The 22415-nt window shown below is 38.4% G+C and overlaps 2 protein-coding genes across 27 annotated transcripts in view; both read right to left on the bottom strand.

The window, feature by feature from the left end:
* Window positions 1–964, bottom strand: part of ptpro (protein tyrosine phosphatase receptor type O) — a 70995-nt gene extending 70031 nt beyond the window's left edge. For all 6 annotated transcript variants that reach the window (XM_067581957.1, XM_067581955.1, XM_067581954.1 and 3 more), the window contains exon 1: window positions 604–964. In XM_067581957.1, the coding sequence (XP_067438058.1) occupies window positions 604–651 (48 nt within the window). In that variant the 5' untranslated portion in view covers window positions 652–964. The remainder of the gene's footprint in view (window positions 1–603) is intronic.
* LOC137175993 (NACHT, LRR and PYD domains-containing protein 12-like) overlaps window positions 1–22415 on the bottom strand; it is a 190581-nt gene that overhangs the window by 139101 nt on the left and 29065 nt on the right. For 8 of the 21 annotated variants that reach the window (XM_067581964.1, XM_067581965.1, XM_067581963.1 and 5 more), the window contains 7 exons: window positions 20209–20385; window positions 17389–17562; window positions 16543–16710; window positions 13653–13820; window positions 10766–10933; window positions 9737–9913; window positions 7549–8695 (listed from right to left, as the gene is read on the bottom strand). In XM_067581964.1, the coding sequence (XP_067438065.1) occupies window positions 8683–8695; window positions 9737–9913; window positions 10766–10933; window positions 13653–13820; window positions 16543–16710; window positions 17389–17562; window positions 20209–20385 (1045 nt within the window). In that variant the 3' untranslated portion in view covers window positions 7549–8682. Of the gene's footprint in view, window positions 1–7548; window positions 8696–9736; window positions 9914–10331; window positions 10511–10765; window positions 10934–13652; window positions 13821–14026; window positions 16288–16542; window positions 16711–17388; window positions 17563–20208; window positions 20386–22415 lie in introns of those variants that run through there. The other 13 variants (XM_067581962.1, XM_067581970.1, XM_067581969.1 and 10 more) reach the window with 13 other exon arrangements.

A 22415-nucleotide genomic window follows, 5' to 3' on the forward strand; every position in this document is an offset into this window, starting at 1 on the left:
AATATTCTGAAAAATCAAATCCACCGACATGTTAATACTCAGGTGAAGCAGCAGAAGCTGTAAACTGGACTCAGGTATAAAACTGGAGGAGCTGCAGTCACACCTGAGCAGGTCAATTCAGATATTGATCATCAGCTGCTGCTGCAGGATGTGAAATGTTTTCAGTTTTATTTTCTGCTCCTCAAGACAGATGAAGAGCAGCTCACAAGGTTTCTGTGTTTGTGTTGATGCAGGCCTCAGTGTGTGTGTGTGTGTGTGTGTGTGTGTGTGTGATGCTGACACACATGCAGGGAATCACTGAGGCTGCAGCCGACTGACCCACTTTCTGCAGGACAAAACGAGCTGCTGGCTGCTTCACAACCCGACCTGCGGTGCCACAACGCGTCCATCTCCACACACACACACACACACACACACACCGACACACACTCAAATATTCATCATCCACTTCTTATATAACTCCTCTTCTAAACCTGAACACATTTTATCTGCTGTGTTTTCACTAAACAAAGCGACACAGACTCCTGCTGCTGCTTCATGACATCCAGGCAGCAGAAAACGCACCAAAAGCGGAATATTTCCCCGGAAAAAACGCGTCTTTACCTGGACGAAGCAGAGCAGATAGACGGCGGGAAGCAGCGGGGGAAGCATGATGTGTGTCAGTCAAACAGCTGCAGTGAAGTCGGGCTTTTTCCTCTCAGTCTGCTGCGCATCCAAACAATGGCGATTTTTCTGCTGCATCGGACCGCGATGCTCCCGCTGCCGCACGGATTCAGTCTGCGGTTTGTTTCCGCTCCGCAGCTCTAACTGCACGCCACCATCATTATATCATCATCATCATCATCATTCTAATCATCCGCACGGACCGCACCTCGAACCGGACCCCGCTGTGATTCAGAGAAAACGGGCCGGGCTCCGGCGTCCATGCCGCGGCCTGGAGACGAGCAGGAGGTCGGTGTCGGTCAGCGGTGATGAAGCTGCTGCTGCGCGGCGTCGCCCCGCCCTGCGCTCCGGAGGCTGCATGCAGACACACGGACCCTCCCCCTCCTTCTCCTCCTCCTTCTCCTCCTCCTCCTCCTGCTCATCATCATCATCATCCTCCTCCTTCTCTTCCTCCTCATCCTCCTCCTCCTCATCAGCCAGAGATGGAAGAGGATATAATTTAAAAAGTAATATATGAATTTTACATAACTTAAAGGTTTTGTTTTTGAATTCCAGTGTTAAGCATTCTGTTTAAATCAGGTGATTTTTAGCAGTAACTAAGTACATTTACTGAAGGACAGTTTTGAGGTACTTGTACTTTACTTGAGTATTTCCATGTGATGCTACTTTCTACATTTCAGAGGGAAATATTGTACTTTCTACTCCACTACATTTATTTGACAGCTTTAGTTACTTTTCAGATGAAGATTTGACACAATGGATAATATAACAAGCTTTTAAAATACAACACATTGTTAAAGATGAAACCAGTGGTTTCCAACCTTTTTGTCTTTTGACGTCTTACAAAAAGCAGTGTGTAGTCGGGGTCACATTTCACATGTCTATGAGTTGTTAACAGCTCCACCAAATAGTGATTTTTCCCTCTAAACTTCTCACATGCTTTCATTTCAATAAATGTTCAAATGATCCAATATTTCAGCAAAAATCAAAGATTAGAGAAAAAGTCCAAAAACTGAAAACAGATTTGTGTATCAGAACTTTGTTTTTTCTTCTTTCCTCTCCCATTAATCATCTCACCACCCCTCAGATTTATCTGCTGACCCTTTGGAGGGCCCCGACCCCTAGGTTGGGAACCACTGGACTAAACTAGCTAACTGTATATAAAGTAGTGTAAACTAGCTCCACCTCCAGCAGCTACAACAGTAACATGCTGCTCTAACACTGATGCTTCACTATTAATAATCTAATGATGTCATATATAATAATATATCAGTCAGAGGGACCAAACCACTACTTTTACTGCAATACTTTAACTACATCAAGCTCATAATACTTATGTACTTTTACTGCAATACTTTAACTACATCAAGCTCATAATACTTATGTACTTTTACTGCAATACTTTAACTACATCAAGCTCATAATACTTATGTACTTTTACTGCGTTACTTTAACTACATCAAGCTCATAATACTTATGTACTTTTACTGCAATACTTTAACTACATCAAGCTCATAATACTTATGTACTTTTACTGCAATACTTTAACTACATCAAGCTCATAATACTTATGTACTTTTACTGCAATACTTTAACTACATCAAGCTCATAATACTTATGTACTTTTACTGCAATACATTAACTACATCAAGCTCATAATACTTATGTACTTTTACTGTAGTAGGACTTTTACTTGTAAATGGAGTACTTTTACTTTGCTGTACTGGTACTTTTACTGCAGTAAAGGATCTGAGTACTTCTTCCATAGTTGGTTCGTGTGACGCAGTTTTGATGTCACATGTGATTTTCAGATATTTTACATGTGAAATGTTAGAAATCAAGTGTGAAAACAACAGTTTCACATGTGACGTCACATTTGATGTTTTCACATACAAACATTATAAAATGAACACTCTCAAAAGTCATTTGTGCACATTTGTGTTTATGATATGTGTCATTACAAAATATCACACGTTTCCCTTTTTCTGTTTCATTTGATCATTTTTCAAGAGAGGTGGTTTGAGGGACATTATTTTTTAAATTATTGACTTAGTTTAACTCTGTTTTTTTTTATTAAAAAGACAAAAAATCATTGAGTTTATTGTTCTTGTGTGTTTTTTGTCTGTCATACTGAGTTTCTGACTTCTGGTTATTGTAGTTTTTAATATGTTTATTCTTTTTGTCTTGTGTGTACGTTTTATAAACACTGAGCGCAGAACATTGTGGGATTACAGATGAGAGAAAAAATATGAAATTAAGCTTCTTATTATTTAATTTTATGTCTTTATTTCTGTGTTTCAACCCTCTGGAGATCAGTCTCATTTTGGTTCATTTGAGACTTTCTGTGTGTTGAGTTTTGTCTTTGTTTAGCATGTTTGTATTCTTGTTATCAGCACAAACTCAGCTATGAGTACAATTCATCATTTTGTCAGTTTAACAAAGTATAAAGCCACAAGGAAACCAAAGAACAAGAAAAACGAGGCAATAAAATGTACAATGTTAAATGATAATTACTGAAAATATTATTACAGGACAGTTAAAAGTTGTGACAAATGTAGTTTTATTGTTCTTACACACAAATACAACAGAAAAATGTCAGAAATTAAATCATTATAGGCTTTATTTAAATGTCATTTTAACTTGTTTTTGTGCCTTTTTCAATGAAAGTATGTGAAAATATTAGTAATTCAATTTAAAAAAATACTATAAATTATACAATAACACTTTTACAGTGTATTCATTAATAAAAAAATAATTTGATGATGAATTATTATTATAAATGATAATCAGTTTGCCTCTACATATAAATAAAGTTATATTAATATAAATAAAAACATGTTCATTGTGTTCACAGATCAATATTGAAGGATGAAAAACATGAATATTTTCTTTCTGTTCACACCTGAGTGACGTCATGAGTTCATGTGTTCACTGTTGGTTCAGGACAGTCGTGAAAACAACAACAGCTCAAATATTCAATAAATAAACCGTCCTAATGTTTTTGTTGTTGTGACATTTTAACACAGATTAAACAGTTTCTGTTTCTAATATTTTAATATATTTTTAATGTTTTAGCTTAATAACAAACACATCTGTTGCTCATAATTCATGACATCATTCACACTTTGCACCGGGACTGCAACTAATGATTCTTTTCATCACTGATACTCTGCAGACTATTTTTTACACTAAAGTAAAGTCTCAAAAATCTCCATTTCGTTCTCATTGGCGGCACCTATGGTGATAAGCAGTAATTGCAGGTGTGTTTTTGGACATCACTTGCTGAGACCATACTATTTAGTATGCCAGAAAAAGATTGAGTATGTTAATGCAGTATGCCAAGAATACCAGGATGCATCTAGTCACACTTTGCGGTATGCATGCCAGCATGCTTTTCTGGCTATTCTGACCCATAATCCTCTGTGCAGCAGAAGATACGCCACATCAACTGAGCAACGACAGAGCACAGACAGATGACAGCACATTGACAGTCTGCGTGTCTTTGGTGAGCTCAGTGAATGGCGTTTTGTTGTATTGCCAAGATAAGAAATGTGGCACCAACCATTTTTTTCAGCAATATTCAAATTTTGCGCCACAGACTACAATGGATGTATGAGCAAGAGGGTCAAAGTTCAAGGCGTAATGTTATGACGAAGTAGTACGTCCCAATTGTGTGCATACTGTATGCAACACTACGTACTTTGTATAGCATAGCAGCTGTAGTATGTACTAAAAGTAAAAAGAAAAAGTATGGTGTGCCCTAACCTACTGACACTAGCCACATAACTGCAAGGTCCGCAGCTCGCAGTGGACCTTTGTTGCATGTCATTTCCTGTCTCTTTCTCCCCTCATTTCCTGTCAACTTATCACTGTCATTGTCCAATAAAGGCATGAAAATGGCCAAAAATACATATTTAAAAAGAAAAAGTATGTGATTTGGAATCTAACATACTAACATACTATTCATACTAAGTATGACGTCAAATTGATTATGTAGTGCGTTCTAACTGCATAGTATGTGGATTTTGTGTACGCAAGAAATGCCTGGATGTATCTAGATTAGCAAGAATATCTGTGTAAGCAGCGTTAGCTTACTAGACATACTCAACTGCCCCAAAATGTGTTGTGTCTCTTCAGACTGTACAATGGCGGACTGCAAGGCAGACAGTATTTTACACTAAAATATTTAATAATTTTAATTTGCCTTAAAATAATACTGTAAAATATTACGTTGAGTGGAGGAGGTCATTTGTGATAAACAATTTTAATTCAATGTTTGCAAGGACCGGTCATGTTGTGATGCATGACTGTATCACATGACTGTCTTGCTTGAATATTCTTGAGTGAACTGCTGGTAATGGCATAGTCAATCATTCATTTAGAAGGCAGTATTATTGACTGATTATGTAGTAGGCAGTACACAGCACATTCAAACTGAAAATGGTGTGCACCATCTTGCTACGGTTTCTGGGTTGAACAACGAGTTTCCTCGAAACATTGTGCAACAGGCTTTGAGGTATATTTTCTCATTTGGTGGGTGTGTCAGAGGTGTTAACCAATCAGCAGCAACATGTATATAAACCCTTCCTTATTAAAAAGGCCTTCTCAGCTGCTATAGTTGCAACACTTGCGTAACACAACATGGTGTCCAACGTACCGTTTAAATAAATGTTTTGCTATGTTTTGTCGGGGCTGAACGCGGATTTGCTTCACACACAAGTGAGTTGAAGAGCAAGTCTGTTGTGTTAGCCCTGTCTACCCTCTCTGGTGGACCAACTACTGCAATAACTGTGTGCTGCCTTTGAATTTTTCCTGGGAAAGCCACCAACACCCAGTTCGTAATACTCATAATACTACAAATGCAAGAGCTTTCATCAGTGGGCCAAAGGCTCAGTCACCATTGTGTTACCTCATTCAGCGATAGATAGTGACTAAACAGACATTTAAATGAAAATCTTCAAGATTATTATTTTAAAGTCCTGTATTTGTAAAATCTAAATCTTAAAAGTAAAATTAACTTAAATAAATGTAGTGGAGTATAAAGTAGTAAAGTATGAAGTATTATTAAAATGTGTGTACTCAGGTAAAGTACAAGTATCTGATGATTGTAGTAAAGTACTTCAGTAAATGAACCAGTGGAAATAAAAAAAAAACTTTACTTCAACACTGAATCTAATCCAGCTGCTGCAGCAGTTTTACAACCTTAAAGCTACTGAAGGGGAAATATAAGGTGGAAACTGGATTAGAAGAGGTTCATAAAATGTCAAAGCTTCCTGTTTCACAGCTGATATTTATGTAGATTTATTGGAGTTGTGTCCATGTCACAGGTTTGAACCCAGCTTGTCTCCCTGTGAGACTAAAACACACTGTTGTATGTTTGAGTGTCAGCTCGTTGTTGATGCAGCAGCACCACCTGCTGTCCAAACCAACAAACTACCTGCTACTGTCCACAAGAATACATTACAACCACAATCAATATTTCATTCACTAACACATGAAATATTATCCAGAGTAGAGCTGCTAACGGTTGTGTTTTTAACATTTTACAATAAGTTACCAAATAAAAAGGAAATTACAAATCAGGAACGACCTGATAAAAGTATGGTATTGTGTATATTTCTGGGCTGCATTGTGTCTTCTCTCACATTGAATCTTTGTACTCCAGGAGCACTGCTGGACGCTGCTGTGTAGTAGTTTAGTGTGTTTTATGAAGGATGTGTGCCATGTGTGGACGATGTCTTGATTGCTTTTTTCTTCTTAGTGTGTGTGTTTCTTTTATTGTGTTTGTTGAGTTTTGGGCAAACACTGCAAACCAATTTCCTTCTTAATCTTAATTTTCTCTATTTTCTGACATTTCATAGACAAAATGATGAATAGAGACATCTCTAACTAGATTTACTCTCCTCTCCCCACATTTAAAATGTTTAAAATGTCTGTTTTCATGTATTTATTTCTCCTTGTTGTGCATGTTCAGTCTGTATGGATTGCTGTTTTCTTGTATCGTCACATGGTGGCGCTGTTTCCTTGTTTGTATATTTCACTTGATTTCAGCAATAAAGTTAAAGAATAAAGAAAACACAGAAAATCTAAAGTTAGTAAATTTCCTGGAAAGAACCAAGTACTTAAGCAGTAATTTATAGGTCAAATAAAGACAGTGTTCAGTTGGTTCACTTCCAATGAATGAATTCCAGTTGCTAAGCTAGCATAAGCTAAAGTCTTTTAGTCAGTTCACAGCAGGTCAGACAAACATGTAAACATGTTTCATCTGCAGAAAAACACACAATTCAACATATATGAGAATAAAGTTTCCAATAATAAATGATTGATGAATAAATATGAACTCAGGTGGAAATGGAAAGCTATAAATAGACCAAATTACGCAGAAATTTATTCCCTGGAAACTTTGAAGAAATTAATAAGAAATTATAAGAATAATGGAGCTTTAAAATAAAGTGTAACCATAAACTCAGATGGCGTCCTGGTGGTCCAGTGGTTCGACAAAAACATCTAACAGATCCACAGAAACAAAACAAAGAACACAGATTCAATCAAATATGCTTCATTTATACACAAAGACAGAAACAATAACTACAATAAAAATAGATGTTATACATGAAGCTGAAGCTTGACACAGGATAAAAACACTGCAAGTTCATTTATTTCCACTGATGTTTATTAGAATTTGGTCTTTGTTTCCCACCATCATCATCCCACCACCCTCCCTTCACAAGTCTATAAAACTTCTCAAAACCAACGTTACACAATGTTTTACACAAAACTAACACACACATACAGGAAGAAAATAAACCAGTAAAACACACATAAGATTCAAATTTAGCATATGAAACAAAAATAATCAGTAGATCAGTGGATAATGAAAAAAGGTAACGTCTGCACACAAAGTTTAATAATGGCAACGTTTTGATCCCACTTGGATCTTCGTCAGGCCAGATTGTTTAAAAAATAGAAAACACACCCATATTTATACATCATGACAAACTCTATGGTTAAACATCCAAGAATTCAATAAAGTACACAGAAAAGTAATACAAAAGCCATACTTCAAAATATCAAACATTCATCTTATATATAAACATTCTATCAGATTCATCATCCCATATATCAAAATCTACATCACCTACATTCAAAAATATATTTTAGTAAATGACAAGAAAGAGAGAAGAAACCTTAAATTCCTGTACAGGTATTAAGTCTTTACACCCTTTATAAAAAGTTAACTAGATCAAAAAACAATAAGAAAAAGAGACACACCTGAAGAGTTTATACATTTTAACATTATTTTCAAGTATATATACAGAGTCCGTTTGCATCATTATCACTGTGTGCAGTGTTGTACAAAACATGCAAGATGCTGCACTAATGTAGAAAAGATGTGAAGGATGTGATTGGATAGGGCTGGATCACATGATCTCACCTACAGGTTTAAATTATATAGTTACTGTTAAAGACTCCTGATTGGCTGATCAGTGTTTACTTACAGCCTGATGTAAATGACTTTTTAAATATCGTTATGAGATATAAACTATTCATTTTGACATACATTTTTGCATAAAAAAGCTGGATACCTTTAATATTTACACACAGAGCAACTCTGCTGCTCTGACTGTGGTAAAACAGCGACGTCTCACTCTCTCCCAGGAGTAATCCTTCTCCTGCTGACAGTCACAGTAAATTCTCTTCTGCTTCATTAATTAGTTTTAGTCCTCGTTAACTCTCAGTGTGATTCTGAGACGCTTGATAAATATGGGCCCAGGGTCAGAGTCTGACTTATAACACCTGTTTATAATCTTTTCTGCATCAAACAGCTCATGTATAACACATCTGTAAAGTGCTGATTCAACAAAATCCAGAGATAACTGTTCAGTTTGTAGTCAGTTAAGAAACTTAAGTGAAGATGACAAAATCCAGATCCAGACTCCGGTCCAGATGGATCATCAGGATCCAGCTGATCCTCTCTCAACACACACTCCTGGATGTTCACTCACACTCTGACAGAGATCAATCCCGCCATCTGATGAGAGAAGAAGAAACAGCAGAGGTCATAAATCAGTGTTTAGTGAGACTCACTTCATCAGCTGTCAGTCAGTGATGCAGCACATCCAGTATAAAGAGCAGCAGGGACTTCAGTCCTGTTCAGACCAGAAGTGGAACAGCTGTGCAGCGTAGCCTGCTTCCTTTCGGCTCTCATGTTAACGTGTTGGAGTGAACACACTGAGCTCCAAGCTCACACACCTGCACAGACTTTTGCTATCAAGTCTGTTTACTCTGCAGATTTCACTCAAGTACACAGAGGAAATAAAGTGCTGAGAGTCATGAACACATCATTACTGCAGAAACAGAGACATTCACTCATCAGTTTACTGATGGATTTACTGTTGATACATGTCAACTGTTAGAACAGTTGAAAGCTACAGAGTCTCTGTGGGATTGAAGATCTTTCCTGCTGTTAAATCATCACATGACAATCAGTCAGAGCTCTCAGCTAAACAGCTGCTGTGATTCCTGGACTTCAGCAGAGGTTCTGGTCTATATAAAGACCACATGGTTACTAAACGTAATGATGCTTGTGTGAAATCAGAGCCAGTGATTTGCAAGCTGCAGTCAGACTGATCTTAGAGCTCTGACAAAGATGAACTGATCAATTCTTTAGTGTTGAAATGAGAGAACAAACACTTTCAGATCAGATTTGATGGTAGGACAGTTTGATGATGAGGACCACTGTCTCTATACATCTTGTAAGGCTGTCAGCTGTAATCCAGCTTTATTTCCTGCAGACATCAACACAACAACAACAGTCGTCTTCACATCAACTCAAACACATGATCACAACAAGCTTCTGGCTGATCTGATTGGCTGACTGTTCTCTCTCTCTCTGTCTTTCTGTCCAATCCTGAAGCCTGTCACCATTCTCCTCTCACAGCTTCACTGAGGAAAGCAGCCACTGAGAAGGTTGAAGGTTCACCAGGAAATACTGGATCTTTGCTTTGATACTAACTGTGTTTAATACAAAACTGCTGAAACCAGCACAGACTGACTCCAACTCTCTACTGACCTCAGAGTCTCCAGTCTACAGTCTGGACTCTTCTGAAGATCAGACAGCTGTTTCATGTCCGAGTCCGTCAGGTCATTTCTTGCTACACCCAGCTCTCTCAGATGGGATGAGGGGTTGGACTTCAGAGCTGAGGCAAGAGAAGCACAGCTGGTCTTTGACAACCTGCAGCACATCAAACTGAATAAAGAATAAATGACGTCACTTTAGAAAACAAAGTTCATGTTTGAAATCATTCAATGTTTCATAATCTGTTCAGAGCTGAAGAAGATTTAGAATGTAGAAGTTTGGAAAGTTGTAGATGTGATCTCTAGATCCCCTACGAGACAGCCAGAGTCAGCTGACCATCCTGAGTCACCACAGTCCCGTAAACTGCGGCGGGTCCACAGACTGAAACTATTCACGTCACAGTTTACGGGACTGTGGTGACTCAAGGCAGCTAATATAGCAGCTAGCATCTACGTTACTTTTACACTTAAAATAAGATTTTTGTGCACGTTGTAATAACTGGATTTAAACAAAGTGGACCTTTTACACATCATGCTGCTCTAACTGAACCATTTACAACAAGTAACCACTGCACACACACAACACAGAGCACATGTACATGTTTACTGAGTAAAGACACAAATGCAAAGATCCATCTCTGGATTTCAAGAATCAATTATTGATCATTCAAATAAGAATCGCAATTAATCTGAAAATCTATTTTTTTGTCCTAAAGTTTAGAAGATGGAAACTCCAAACAGCTGAACCCAACAGGATGCAGGTTAAAAACTGTCAAATAGAAAAGATAAAAACAGAGTTTCAGAGGTTCAGAGTGAATTATCCAGTGTAGATTTTTCTTGTTATATGAAGGTTTTAAATGTGCAGCTCAACATTGTTCTGACAGTCAATGGACTAAACCACTGAAGAAGAAAATAGATCCTCAGTGTGGATCAGCATAATATCAGCTTTATGTCTGCAGTTTAGTGTCACCACAACTGTCACATCATATTAATCTCAGCACAGAAGTAAAAAATGGTGTCTTACTCCAGAACCTCCAGTCTACAGTGTGGACTCTCCAGAAAATCACACAGCTGCTTCACGTCACACACGTCGTTGTGAGACAGATACAGCTCTCTCAGATGGGAGGGGTTGGACTTCAGAGCTGAGACCAGAGAAGTACAGCTGATCTCTGACAACCTGCAGCCAGTCAATCTGAATAAAGAATAAATGATGTAGATTAAAATCCATTTATAATCCAATCAGATGTGTTCAGGTTTTAAATGTGTAGTTCAACATTACTATGTCCTCATCAATGAGCTTTTCACTAAAATGAGCAGAGTAACTTTGTCATTGTGTTATTGTTGATCATCATGATGTCAGCCTTCTACAGACATCATCCAAATGTCACCACAACATTCAGACACATATTCATGTCAACACTGATTCATAAAAAATACTTTAAACACCTGCATTTAGATCAGTGTGTGTGTTCTGAAGGATCAATATCAATGATCAGACATTATTCATTAAAACACATTAAATAATATAATAAAGAAATATTTCTCCTTCAACATATGAACTTGATCTAGGGCTGTGTGGTTAATCAAATTTAACTTCCGATTACGATTTTGGCTTCCAACGATTATGAAAACAAGATAATGGAGATAAAACGATTATTGTTTATTATTGTCATTTCGCAGTGATGCTCTCGTTTTGTCTTGTGTTATAAATCCAGCAAACCTCTTTCCTTTACAGCGGTGCGCTTTCGCTCCTCCTCAAACGCCTCCGACAGGCGTTGAGCGTCTCTGTCCACAGACTAACCTGCCTTCACCAGGCTGACTGACAGCTGGGATTTACTGAACCTAAATAGTTTGCATGTCGGCTCCACGGGAAGAAATCAACAGTGTTTGTACTTATTGATTCATTGGTTTTATTTCCTCGCCCACTGTAGCGAGTGAATCTGCCTGTAGTGAAACCGGAGGTAACGTTAGCTGGGAGGCTAGCGGAGGCTAGCTGGCTGTGCTTCCCTCCGGTCATGCTGCGGCTAACGCTCCGCTAGCCTCCCAGCTAGCCCCGGCTCTCCGTCTGGATCCAACCGGAGCACCGAGCCCCGGTTTGTTATTCAGGTTAAAGTGGGAAGAAGCAGCGGGTCTGTCGGGCAGCTGAGTGAAGTGGAGCCTGCGGAGGAAACACCGGGACCGTCAGGATGAAACAGCCCGCAGAGGAGCTGCTGTGTTCGGCTGCAGAGATAGGAAACACCTCGGCTGACAGGATGTACCACTCTGTTTGAAAAAACGTTTTCTTTTTCTTCTTCTTTTTGGTTTATAACAGCTATTGGCAACCAGCGTATGAGGTGCATTACCGCCACCTTCTGCTTCGGACTGTGGACCAAAGATTAAATCCTGCACATTACTCCTGTCTGTCTAATAAACTCAAAGAAAACTACTGCTCCACCCACTTGGCAGGTTCATGTGTTTTAATGCTGAGCTCCTGAACTCCAGTCTTCATAAGTTCTTCCTTCATATATTGTCTTTCTTGATCATTAGTACAATCTATGATTGCAGGTGTAATAGTCTCCTCAGCCAGGTGGAAAAAAATATGTGCATATATATCAGCATTGGCAAAAATGAGAGTCAAAAAGTAATTGTGTTAAATAATCGTGATTATGATTTTTGCCATAATCGAGCAGCCCTACCGTCTATACAAACTCATGTTGTTCAGCCAAACACAAGTAAAAATGTCAAAAGACTAAAACACGACACATTTATATGTTTTAGGTCTACATGTGCAAAACAGTTGAGCAAGAATAATAAAAGACCTGCATCACTTGCAAGAGCTTCATCATTATGTACATTTAAAACACATAAATGCTATCCCATAATGCAACACATGGACTGTCAGTACCTGCTGTTTCAACTTTATCACTTTGAGCACAGACAGCAGAAACTGAAAGTCTGCTCATTAGTTCATCTGCACTGTTTGTATTTGTGTTGACATCAGTGTGATACCTGCAGACAGCTGCTGGCTGGCGTTAGCTCCCCGGCAGGTAGAGACAGACTGAATACAGTAGAATCTGCACACTGTTCAGTCCACTTCCACGCTTTCACATCTCGTAGTCAGAGATAATATCTCATTAACAAACACAAACCCAGAGCTCAGATCAGTGTGTGGAGTCTTTTTTCAGTCTGTTCCTCTTGTAGATGTGATCTCTAGATCCCCTACGAGACAGCCAGAGTCAGCTGACCATCCTGAGTCACCACAGTCCCGTAAACTGCGGCGGGTCCACAGACTGAAACTATTCACGTCACGGTTTACGGGACTGTGGTGACTCAAGGCAGCTAATATAGCAGCTAGCATCTACGTTACTTTTACACTTAAAATAAGATTTTTGTGCACGTTATAATTACTGGATTTAAACAAAGTGGACATTTTACACATCATGCTGCTCTAACTGAACCATTTACAACAAGTAACCACTGCACACACACAACACAGAGCACATGTACATGTTTACTGAGTAAAGACACAAATGCAAAGATCCATCTCTGGATTTCAAGAATCAATTATTGATCATTCAAATAAGAATCGCAATTAATCTGAAAATCTATTTTTTTGTCCTAAAGTTTAGAAGATGGAAACTCCAAACAGCTGAACCCAACAGGATGCAGGTTAAAAACTGTCAAATAGAAAAGATAAAAACAGAGTTTCAGAGGTTCAGAGTGAATTATCCAGTGTAGATTTTTCTTGTTATATGAAGGTTTTAAATGTGCAGCTCAACATTGTTCTGACAGTCAATGGACTAAACCACTGAAGAAGAAAATAGATCCTCAGTGTGGGTCAGCATACTATCAGCTTTATGTCTGCAGTTTAGTGTCACCACAACTGTCACATCATATTAATCTCAGCACAGAAGTAAAAAATGGTGTCTTACTCCAGAACCTCCAGTCTACAGTGTGGACTCTCCAGAAAATCACACAGCTGCTTCACGTCACCCACGTCGTTTAGAGACAGATTCAGATATCTCAGATGGGAGGGGTTGGACTTCAGAGCTGAGACCAGAGAAGCACAACTGATCTCTGACAACCTGCAGCGCCACAATCTGAATAAAGAATAAATGATGTAGATTAAAATCCATTTATAATCCAATCAGATGTGTTCAAGTTTTAAATATGTAGTTCAACATTACTATGTCCTCATCAATGAGCTTTTCACTAAAATGAGCAGAGTAACTTTGTCATTGTGTTATTGTTGATCATCATGATGTCAGCCTTCTACAGACATCATCCAAATGTCACCACAACATTCAGACACATATTCATGTCAACACTGATTCATAAAAAATACTTTGAACACCTGCATTTAGATCAGTGTGTGTGTTCTGAAGGATCAATATCAATGATCAGACATTATTCATTAAAACACATTAAATAATATAATAAAGAAATATTTCTCCTTCAACATATGAACTTGATCTAGGGCTGTGTGGTTAATCAAATTTAACTTCCGATTACGATTTTGGCTTCCAACGATTATGAAAACAAGATAATGGAGATAAAACGATTATTGTTTATTATTGTCATTTCGCAGTGATGCTCTCGTTTTGTCTTGTGTTCTAAATCCAGAAAACCTCTTTCCTTTACAGCGGTGCGCTTTCGCTCCTCCTCAAACGCCTCCGACAGGCGTTGAGCGTCTCTGTCCACAGACTAACCTGCCTTCACCAGGCTGACTGACAGCTGGGATTTACTGAACCTAAATAGTTTGCATGTCGGCTCCACGGGAAGAAATCAACAGTGTTTGTACTTATTGATTCATTGGTTTTATTTCCTCGCCCACTGTAGCGAGTGAATCTGCCTGTAGTGAAACCGGAGGTAACGTTAGCTGGGAGGCTAGCGGAGGCTAGCTGGCTGTGCTTCCCTCCGGTCATGCTGCGGCTAACGCTCCGCTAGCCTCCCAGCTAGCCCCGGCTCTCCGTCTGGATCCAACCGGAGCACCGAGCCCCGGTTTGTTATTCAGGTTAAAGTGGGAAGAAGCAGCGGGTCTGTCGGGCAGCTGAGTGAAGTGGAGCCTGCGGAGGAAACACCGGGACCGTCAGGATGAAACAGTCCGCAGAGGAGCTGCTGTGTTCGGCTGCAGAGATAGGAAACACCTCGGCTGACAGGATGTACCACTCTGTTTGAAAAAACGTTTTCTTTTTCTTCTTCTTCTTTTTGGTTTATAACAGCTATTGGCAACCAGCGTATGAGGTGCATTACCGCCACCTTCTGCTTCGGACTGTGGACCAAAGATTAAATCCTGCACATTACTCCTGTCTGTCTGATAAAGTCAAAGAAAACTACTGCTCCACCCACTTGGCAGGTTCATGTGTTTTAATGCTGAGCTCCTGAACTCCAGTCTTCATAAGTTCTTCCTTCATATATTGTCTTTCTTGATCATTAGTACAATCTATGATTGCAGGTGTAATAGTCTCCTCAGCCAGGTGGAAAAAAATATGTGCATATATATCAGCACCGGTAAAAATGAGAGTCAAAAAGTAATTGTGTTAAATAATCGTGATTATGATTTTTGCCATAATCGAGCAGCCCTACCGTCTATACAAACTCATGTTGTTCAGCCAAACACAAGTAAAAATGTCAAAAGACTAAAACACGACACATTTATATGTTTTAGGTCTACATGTGCAAAACAGTTGAGCAAGAATAATAAAAGACCTGCATCTCTTGCAAGAGCTTCATCATTATGTACATTTAAAACACATAAATGCTATCCCATAATGCAACACATGGACTGTCAGTACCTGCTGTTTCAACTTTATCACTTTGAGCACAGACAGCAGAAACTGAAAGTCTGCTCATTAGTTCATCTGCACTGTTTGTATTTGTGTTGACATCAGTGTGATACCTGCAGACAGCTGCTGGCTGGCGTTAGCTCCCCGGCAGGTAGAGACAGACTGAATACAGTAGAATCTGCACACTGTTCAGTCCACTTCCACGCTTTCACATCTCGTAGTCAGAGATAATATCTCGTTAACAAACACAAACCCAGAGCTCAGATCAGTGTGTGGAGTCTTTTTTCAGTCTGTTCCTCTTGTAGATGTGATCTCTAGATCCCCTACGAGACAGCCAGAGTCAGCTGACCATCCTGAGTCACCACAGTCCCGTAAACTGCGGCGGGTCCACAGACTGAAACTATTCACGTCACGGTTTACGGGACTGTGGTGACTCAAGGCAGCTAATATAGCAGCTAGCATCTACGTTACTTTTACACTTAAAATAAGATTTTTGTGCACGTTGTAATAACTGGATTTAAACAAAGTGGACATTTTACACATCATGCTGCTCTAACTGAACCATTTACAACAAGTAACCACTGCACACACACAACACAGAGCACATGTACATGTTTACTGAGTAAAGACACAAATGCAAAGATCCATCTCTGGATTTCAAGAATCAATTATTGATCATTCAAATAAGAATCGCAATTAATCTGAAAATCTATTTTTTTATCCTAAAGTTTAGAAGATGGAAACTCCAAACAGCTGAACCCAACAGGATGCAGGTTAAAAACTGTCAAATAGAAAAGATAAAAACAGAGTTTCAGAGGTTCAGAGTGAATTATCCAGTGTAGATTTTTCTTGTTATATAAAGGTTTTAAATGTGCAGCTCAACATTGTTCTGACAGTCAATGGACTAAACCACTGAAGAAGAAAATAGATCCTCAGTGTGGATCAGCATAATATCAGCTTTATGTCTGCAGTTTAGTGTCACCACAACTGTCACATCATATTAATCTCAGCACAGAAGTAAAAAATGGTGTCTTACTTCAGAACCTCCAGTCTACAGTGTGGACTCTCCAGAAAATCACACAGCTGCTTCACGTCACACACGTCGTTTCCAGACAGATCCAGATGTCTCAGATGGGAGGGGTTGGACTTCAGAGCTGAGACCAGAGAAGCACAACTGATCTCTGACAACCTGCAGTAACTCAATCTGAATAAAGAATAAATGATGTAGATCAAAATCCATTTATAATCCAATCAGATGTGTTCAGGTTTTAAATGTGTAGTTCAACATTACTATGTCCTCATCAATGAGCTTTTCACTAAAATGAGCAGAGTAACTTTGTCATTGTGTTATTGTGGATCATCATGATGTCAGCCTTCTACAGACATCATCCAAATGTCACCACAACGTTCAGACACATTCATGTCAACACTGATTCATAAAAAATACTTTAAACACCTGCATTTAGATCAGTGTGTGTGTGTGAGAGAGAGAGAGATTATTGTGAAGGATCAATATCAATTATCAGACATTATTGTGTAAAAAACATTAAATAATCTAATAAAGAAATATTTCTCCTTCAGCAAGTAAACTTGATCAGTTTAAAACAGATATTATTTGAGAGGATCTTCTGTATACAGATGTGACTCTTTATCAAAAGTTATAAACATTCATTTACTTTAATAACTAACAGTTGACATTTTCTACAGTTTCTTTAAGAATCAGTCATCTTTTATAACTACAGACTAAACTTTGTACAGTAAAAAAATAAAATATGGAAAAAAGAAAATGAACTTCATGGATGTAAGTTATGTATGTACATAAATTAGGTTCAGTTGTTAAACATTAAGATCAACAATAGTAACAGACAGTCAGTGAACTGACCTCAGAGTCTCCAGTCTACAGTCTGGACTCTCCAGAAAATCACACAGTAGCTTCACGTCTGATTCTGGAAACTCTCTTCCAGACCGATCCAGCTTTCTCAGATGGGAGAGGTTGGACTTCAGAGCTGAGACCAGAGAAGCACAACTGATCTCTGACAACCTGCAGTCAGTCAATCTGAATAAAGAATAAATGATGTAGATTAAAATCCATTTATAATCCAATCAGATGTGTTCAGGTTTTAAATGTGTAGTTCAACATTACTATGTCCTCATCAATCAGCTTTTCACTAAAATGAGCAGAGTAACTTTGTCATTGTGTTATTGTGGATCATCATAATATCAGCCAGAGCGGCGCCAGACAATTATCAGCAGGGGGGCACAAGGTCGTCACGGGTGGGCACTCCTTTTTACATCCTCATAGATCAGACATTTCTTTCTTTTTTTTTAGTAGTTTAATGTAAATGAGTCAGATGAATGGCTTTCTATACATAAAAGAAGAAATAACACAATAAAGTGGAAACTGTTTATATTGATCACATCTGTCTGGATCAAATTGATCACTATCAACAGATGATTATTATAACTGATTTTTAAACATTTTTTCTTTATTTCTCATACAGAATACCATCTAATTGACATTTGTATATTTATTACATGAATATAAAGTAATGAAACGAGCAGCTTCGCTATTTAATGAATTTTACTGACTGTTTTAAAATACAGTACAGCTGTTTAAACGCTGGTTGTTGTGTCGCTGCTGCATCTCGTTGGCTGGTTTTTGGCAGTTTGTCATGAGCTTCGAGGAAACAACGTTTTTCATTGAGAGAAAATGTTTTTCTTTTTCCCGTCATGATTTCAATGTGCAGGCAGCAGCAGCCTCAGGTCACCAGCTGGAAGCAGACGGGTTACCACGAGGCAGTAATGGTGCCGCAGCCGCCAGGAACATATCAAACATGTTTCATGGGAGTAAAATAAAAATAGAATTACTGAAGTTTTAAATTTTTTCCATATGGATTCATGTATGAAAAGACCCAAAATGAACTTGATTAGTAAAAGCAAACTATTTAAACAACATTTGTATAAGAATGATTCAGTCTCAAGCTTTGTGATCCATATAAGTGATTGATCACTGTAACTGTGATCAATACAGGCGGTTTCCACTGTAATAACCAAACCAACACTGCATAACTCTTGAAACAAACTGAACAATGAATATGTTACAGTTCAGAACTTCCTCACAGAAACCACAATCCTAACATGCCACGGCGGGCCAGGATAAATAACACTGGCTTACCTGCGGCTACTATTCCTACACAAGGCCGAGTCTTCTGGGCTTTGAGTTGGAAAGGTTGATTATGTCTTTGTAATCACAAGTGTCAGTTAGTTCTCTTTCAACAGACAAAAACGTCAAGTTGTTCAGGTGTCCAGTCAACATGGATGATCTGACGCGCATCTGGATCTGTTGTTACACCGTATTTGGTGACTGAAGGGTCCTTTAGAGTAGGAATGTGCGATTAATCGAATTTAACTTCCGATTACGATTTTGGCTTCCAACGATTATGAAAACAAGATAATGGAGATAAAACGATTATTGTTTATTATTGTCATTTCGCAGTGATGCTCTCGTTTTGTCTTGTGTTATAAATCCAGCAATTAAAGTTTTAATGCTGAGCTCCTGAACTCCAGTCTTCATAAGTTCTTCCTTCATATATTGTCTTTCTTGATCATTAGTACAATCTATGATTGCAGGTGTAATAGTCTCCTCAGCCAGGTGGATAAAATGTGCATATATATCGGCATCGGCAAAAATGAGATGGAAAATATTGGATATCGGCAAAAAATCCAATATTGTGCATGCCTAAAATACATATACAGCCAGATATTTCTGTGATTTAAACAGCTGTCTGTGCAGATTACGCTTCACTAAATGCAACAGAAATAAAAAAAAAAAACATGGGGTCTCCGTGAGACACTCAGAGTCAGTGTCGACTGCTACATTTAATAAAATGGAAGCGTTTCTGTTCCATGAGTCAAAATGAAATTGTGTTAAATACTTGTGATTTCAATATTGACCAAAATAATCGTGAGTATGATATTTGCCATAATCGAGCAGCCCTACTTTAGAGCCAACAAATGTCTCACAACCATCCTGCTGTGACTTCACTTTAAGGGACGGCCTGGTCCCAACATGCTTCATCCTCTGGACGAGTTTTTGTTAAAAAGTGGCTCAAACATAACTGCTTAGCCACAGTTTCCAACTTTCATCTAGCAGTTAGCTACATGAAACTGTGTTGTGGCAGTGTGTGTGCGATGTAGCCTAACTTCAGTCACGTACAGTAAGACAGGAAGTTTCCATGAATCTGAAGTTTGGGTGGGACACAAAATCCCAATTGGACAGACATTGCCCCCCAGTGCCCCCCTGTCCTGCTGGCTGTGATGTCAGCCTTCTACAGATATCATCCAAATGTCACCACAACATTCAGACACATATTCATGTCAACACTGATTTATAAAAAATACTTTAAACACCTGTATTGATCTCTCTGTGTCCCTGTGTGTGTGTGTGTGTGTGTGTGTGTGTGTGTGTGTGTGTTCTAAAACATAAATATCAATGATCAGACATTATTCATTAAACACATTAAATAATCTAATAAAGAAATATTTCTCCTTCAGCAAGTAAATTTGATCAATTTAAAACAGATATTAGCTGAGAGGATCTTCTGTATACAGATGTGACTCTTTACCAAAAATTATGAACATTCATTTACTTTAACAACTAACAGTGGACATTTTCTACAGTTTCTACAGTCAGTGAACTGACCTCAGAGTCTCCAGTCTACAGTGTGGACTCTCCTTAAGATCAGACAGCTGTTTCATGTCCGAGTCCTTCAGGTTATTTCCTCTTAGATCAAGATATCTCAGATGGGATGAGGGGTTGGACTTCAGAGCTGAGACCAGAGAAGCACAGCTGATCTCTGACAAACTGCAGCCACTCAATCTGAATAAAAAATAAATGACGTTACTTTAGAAAACAAAGTTCATGTTTGAAATCATGCAAAGTTTGATAATCTGTTCAGAGCTGAAGAAGGTTTAGAATGTAGAAGTTTAGAAAATGGAAACTCCAACCAGCTGAACCCAACAGGATGCAGGTTAAAGACCGTCAAATACAAACAGTGAAAAAGAGCTCTCATTAATATTAATGACAACATGCTGCTACTTCAATAAAGACGTAGTGACTTCACCTCTTAAACTCTGCAGCTCCACCAGTAACTCCATCTATACAAACTCATGTTGTGCAGCCAAACACAAGTTAAAAATCCACATGAACATTTCAGATTCTACTCAAGATCCCAACATTTATAATGATATCAAATATGTCAGGATGGATGTTGGGAAAATAGGAGGAAAATGATGTTCAACATATCGACATTATTTACATTTAATGGAATGATGTCGCCATGAAAAAAAACACAGCATCTTGTGTTTAAATATTTCTGTTAATATAAACACTGCACAGCTTCATAATAGTGTTGGAACAAGTAAATACTGGATATTATATTTGTTGCTGTCTGATTGAGGTTTTTGGTTTAAATTTAAAGAACAAAATTTAAAGTGAAGTAGAGCTGGGCAATTAACCGAAAATGTATCAAGACCGACATTAAGACCCTCTCACTGACTTAATCTTTCTCATGTTGGTAAAGTCGGTTAATAATTTCCCCAAAGCGTGCGTTCATGAACTGTCCCTTTAAAACAATACTATGTTGTGTTCAGTCATGTGCCTCCGCCCTGTCCAACTAACGTTAGTGCGAGTTCACTCAAAGCAAGCTGGCACCATGGATGACACAAGCACTAACACTGAGCCAACAAATAGGCCTCAACCTGAGCAGCTTATAACTAAAAAGAATACTGTGTCTATGGTTTGGACACATTTCAGCTTCAGTGAAGACGACACAGAGCAAAAATAAGTCAAATGTTAACACTTTGGAAAAACAATTTCAGTGACCAAAGGTAACACCACCAATCTGTTTAATCACTTGGAACACAATCACATTACTGAATATGAAGAGTTCATGGCTCAAATAAAGAGAGAGACTTACAAACGCTAAAGTGCTTCCACAAAGCAGCTGATGCTAACACAAGCATTTACAAATGCCGCACATTATGCAAAGGATTCAAGAAGATGGAAAGAAATAACTGATGCTATTGCATATTACATCATGAAGGATATGGATCCCATAGCTACTGTGGAACATAGTGGGTTTAAACATCTTGTTAAAACCCTCGACAAAAGATACGCTGTGCCATCGCTAAAATATTTGTCCCAAACAGCAGTGCCCAACATGTACAAAACATGTCGTGAGAAGGTAGCCGCTGAACTCAAATCTGTTCAGTACTTTGTAGGAACGTCTGATCTCTGGTCAAGTACAAGGATGGAGCCATACTTGAGCCTTACGTCGCACTACATTGACGATGAATGGAACCTGTGCAACAGATGCCTGAAGACGGCATATTTTGCAGATGATGACACATCAGAAATGATTGCACAGGGGCTGAGAAATATGCTGTCTGCATGGGACCTCATGGAAGAGAACCTCATGACCATTACGACAGACAACAGCACTAATGTCGTCAAAGCTACACAGCTCAATGGACGGACACGGGAGCAATGTTTTGGAAACAGGTTACACCTGGCAATCGATAGGTAACACATCAGCTGATCAGACACTATGCTACAGTTGAGCTAGAGCTATCTTTTAGTTCACTTTAAATAAATACTGTGACAATAATAATTAACTATTCATATAGCACTTTTCTTACTGTTACAATGTGCTTCATATTACAATGTTAACTTCACATTACAATGTAAAACAACGCTACAATGACTCATCATTAAAGTAGAAATAAAAATTACTCTAGAAGTCTGTTATTAATCTATTATTAATTAAGTAGCTTTGAATTAAGAGATTTCTCCTCATCTATTATTTTGCTTAAGTTTTACAGTTTGTAAAGTCTTTAGGTATAAGTCAA

The sequence above is a fragment of the Thunnus thynnus genome, chromosome 23, assembly GCF_963924715.1.
Source record: "Thunnus thynnus chromosome 23, fThuThy2.1, whole genome shotgun sequence".
NCBI lineage: Eukaryota > Metazoa > Chordata > Actinopteri > Scombriformes > Scombridae > Thunnus > Thunnus thynnus.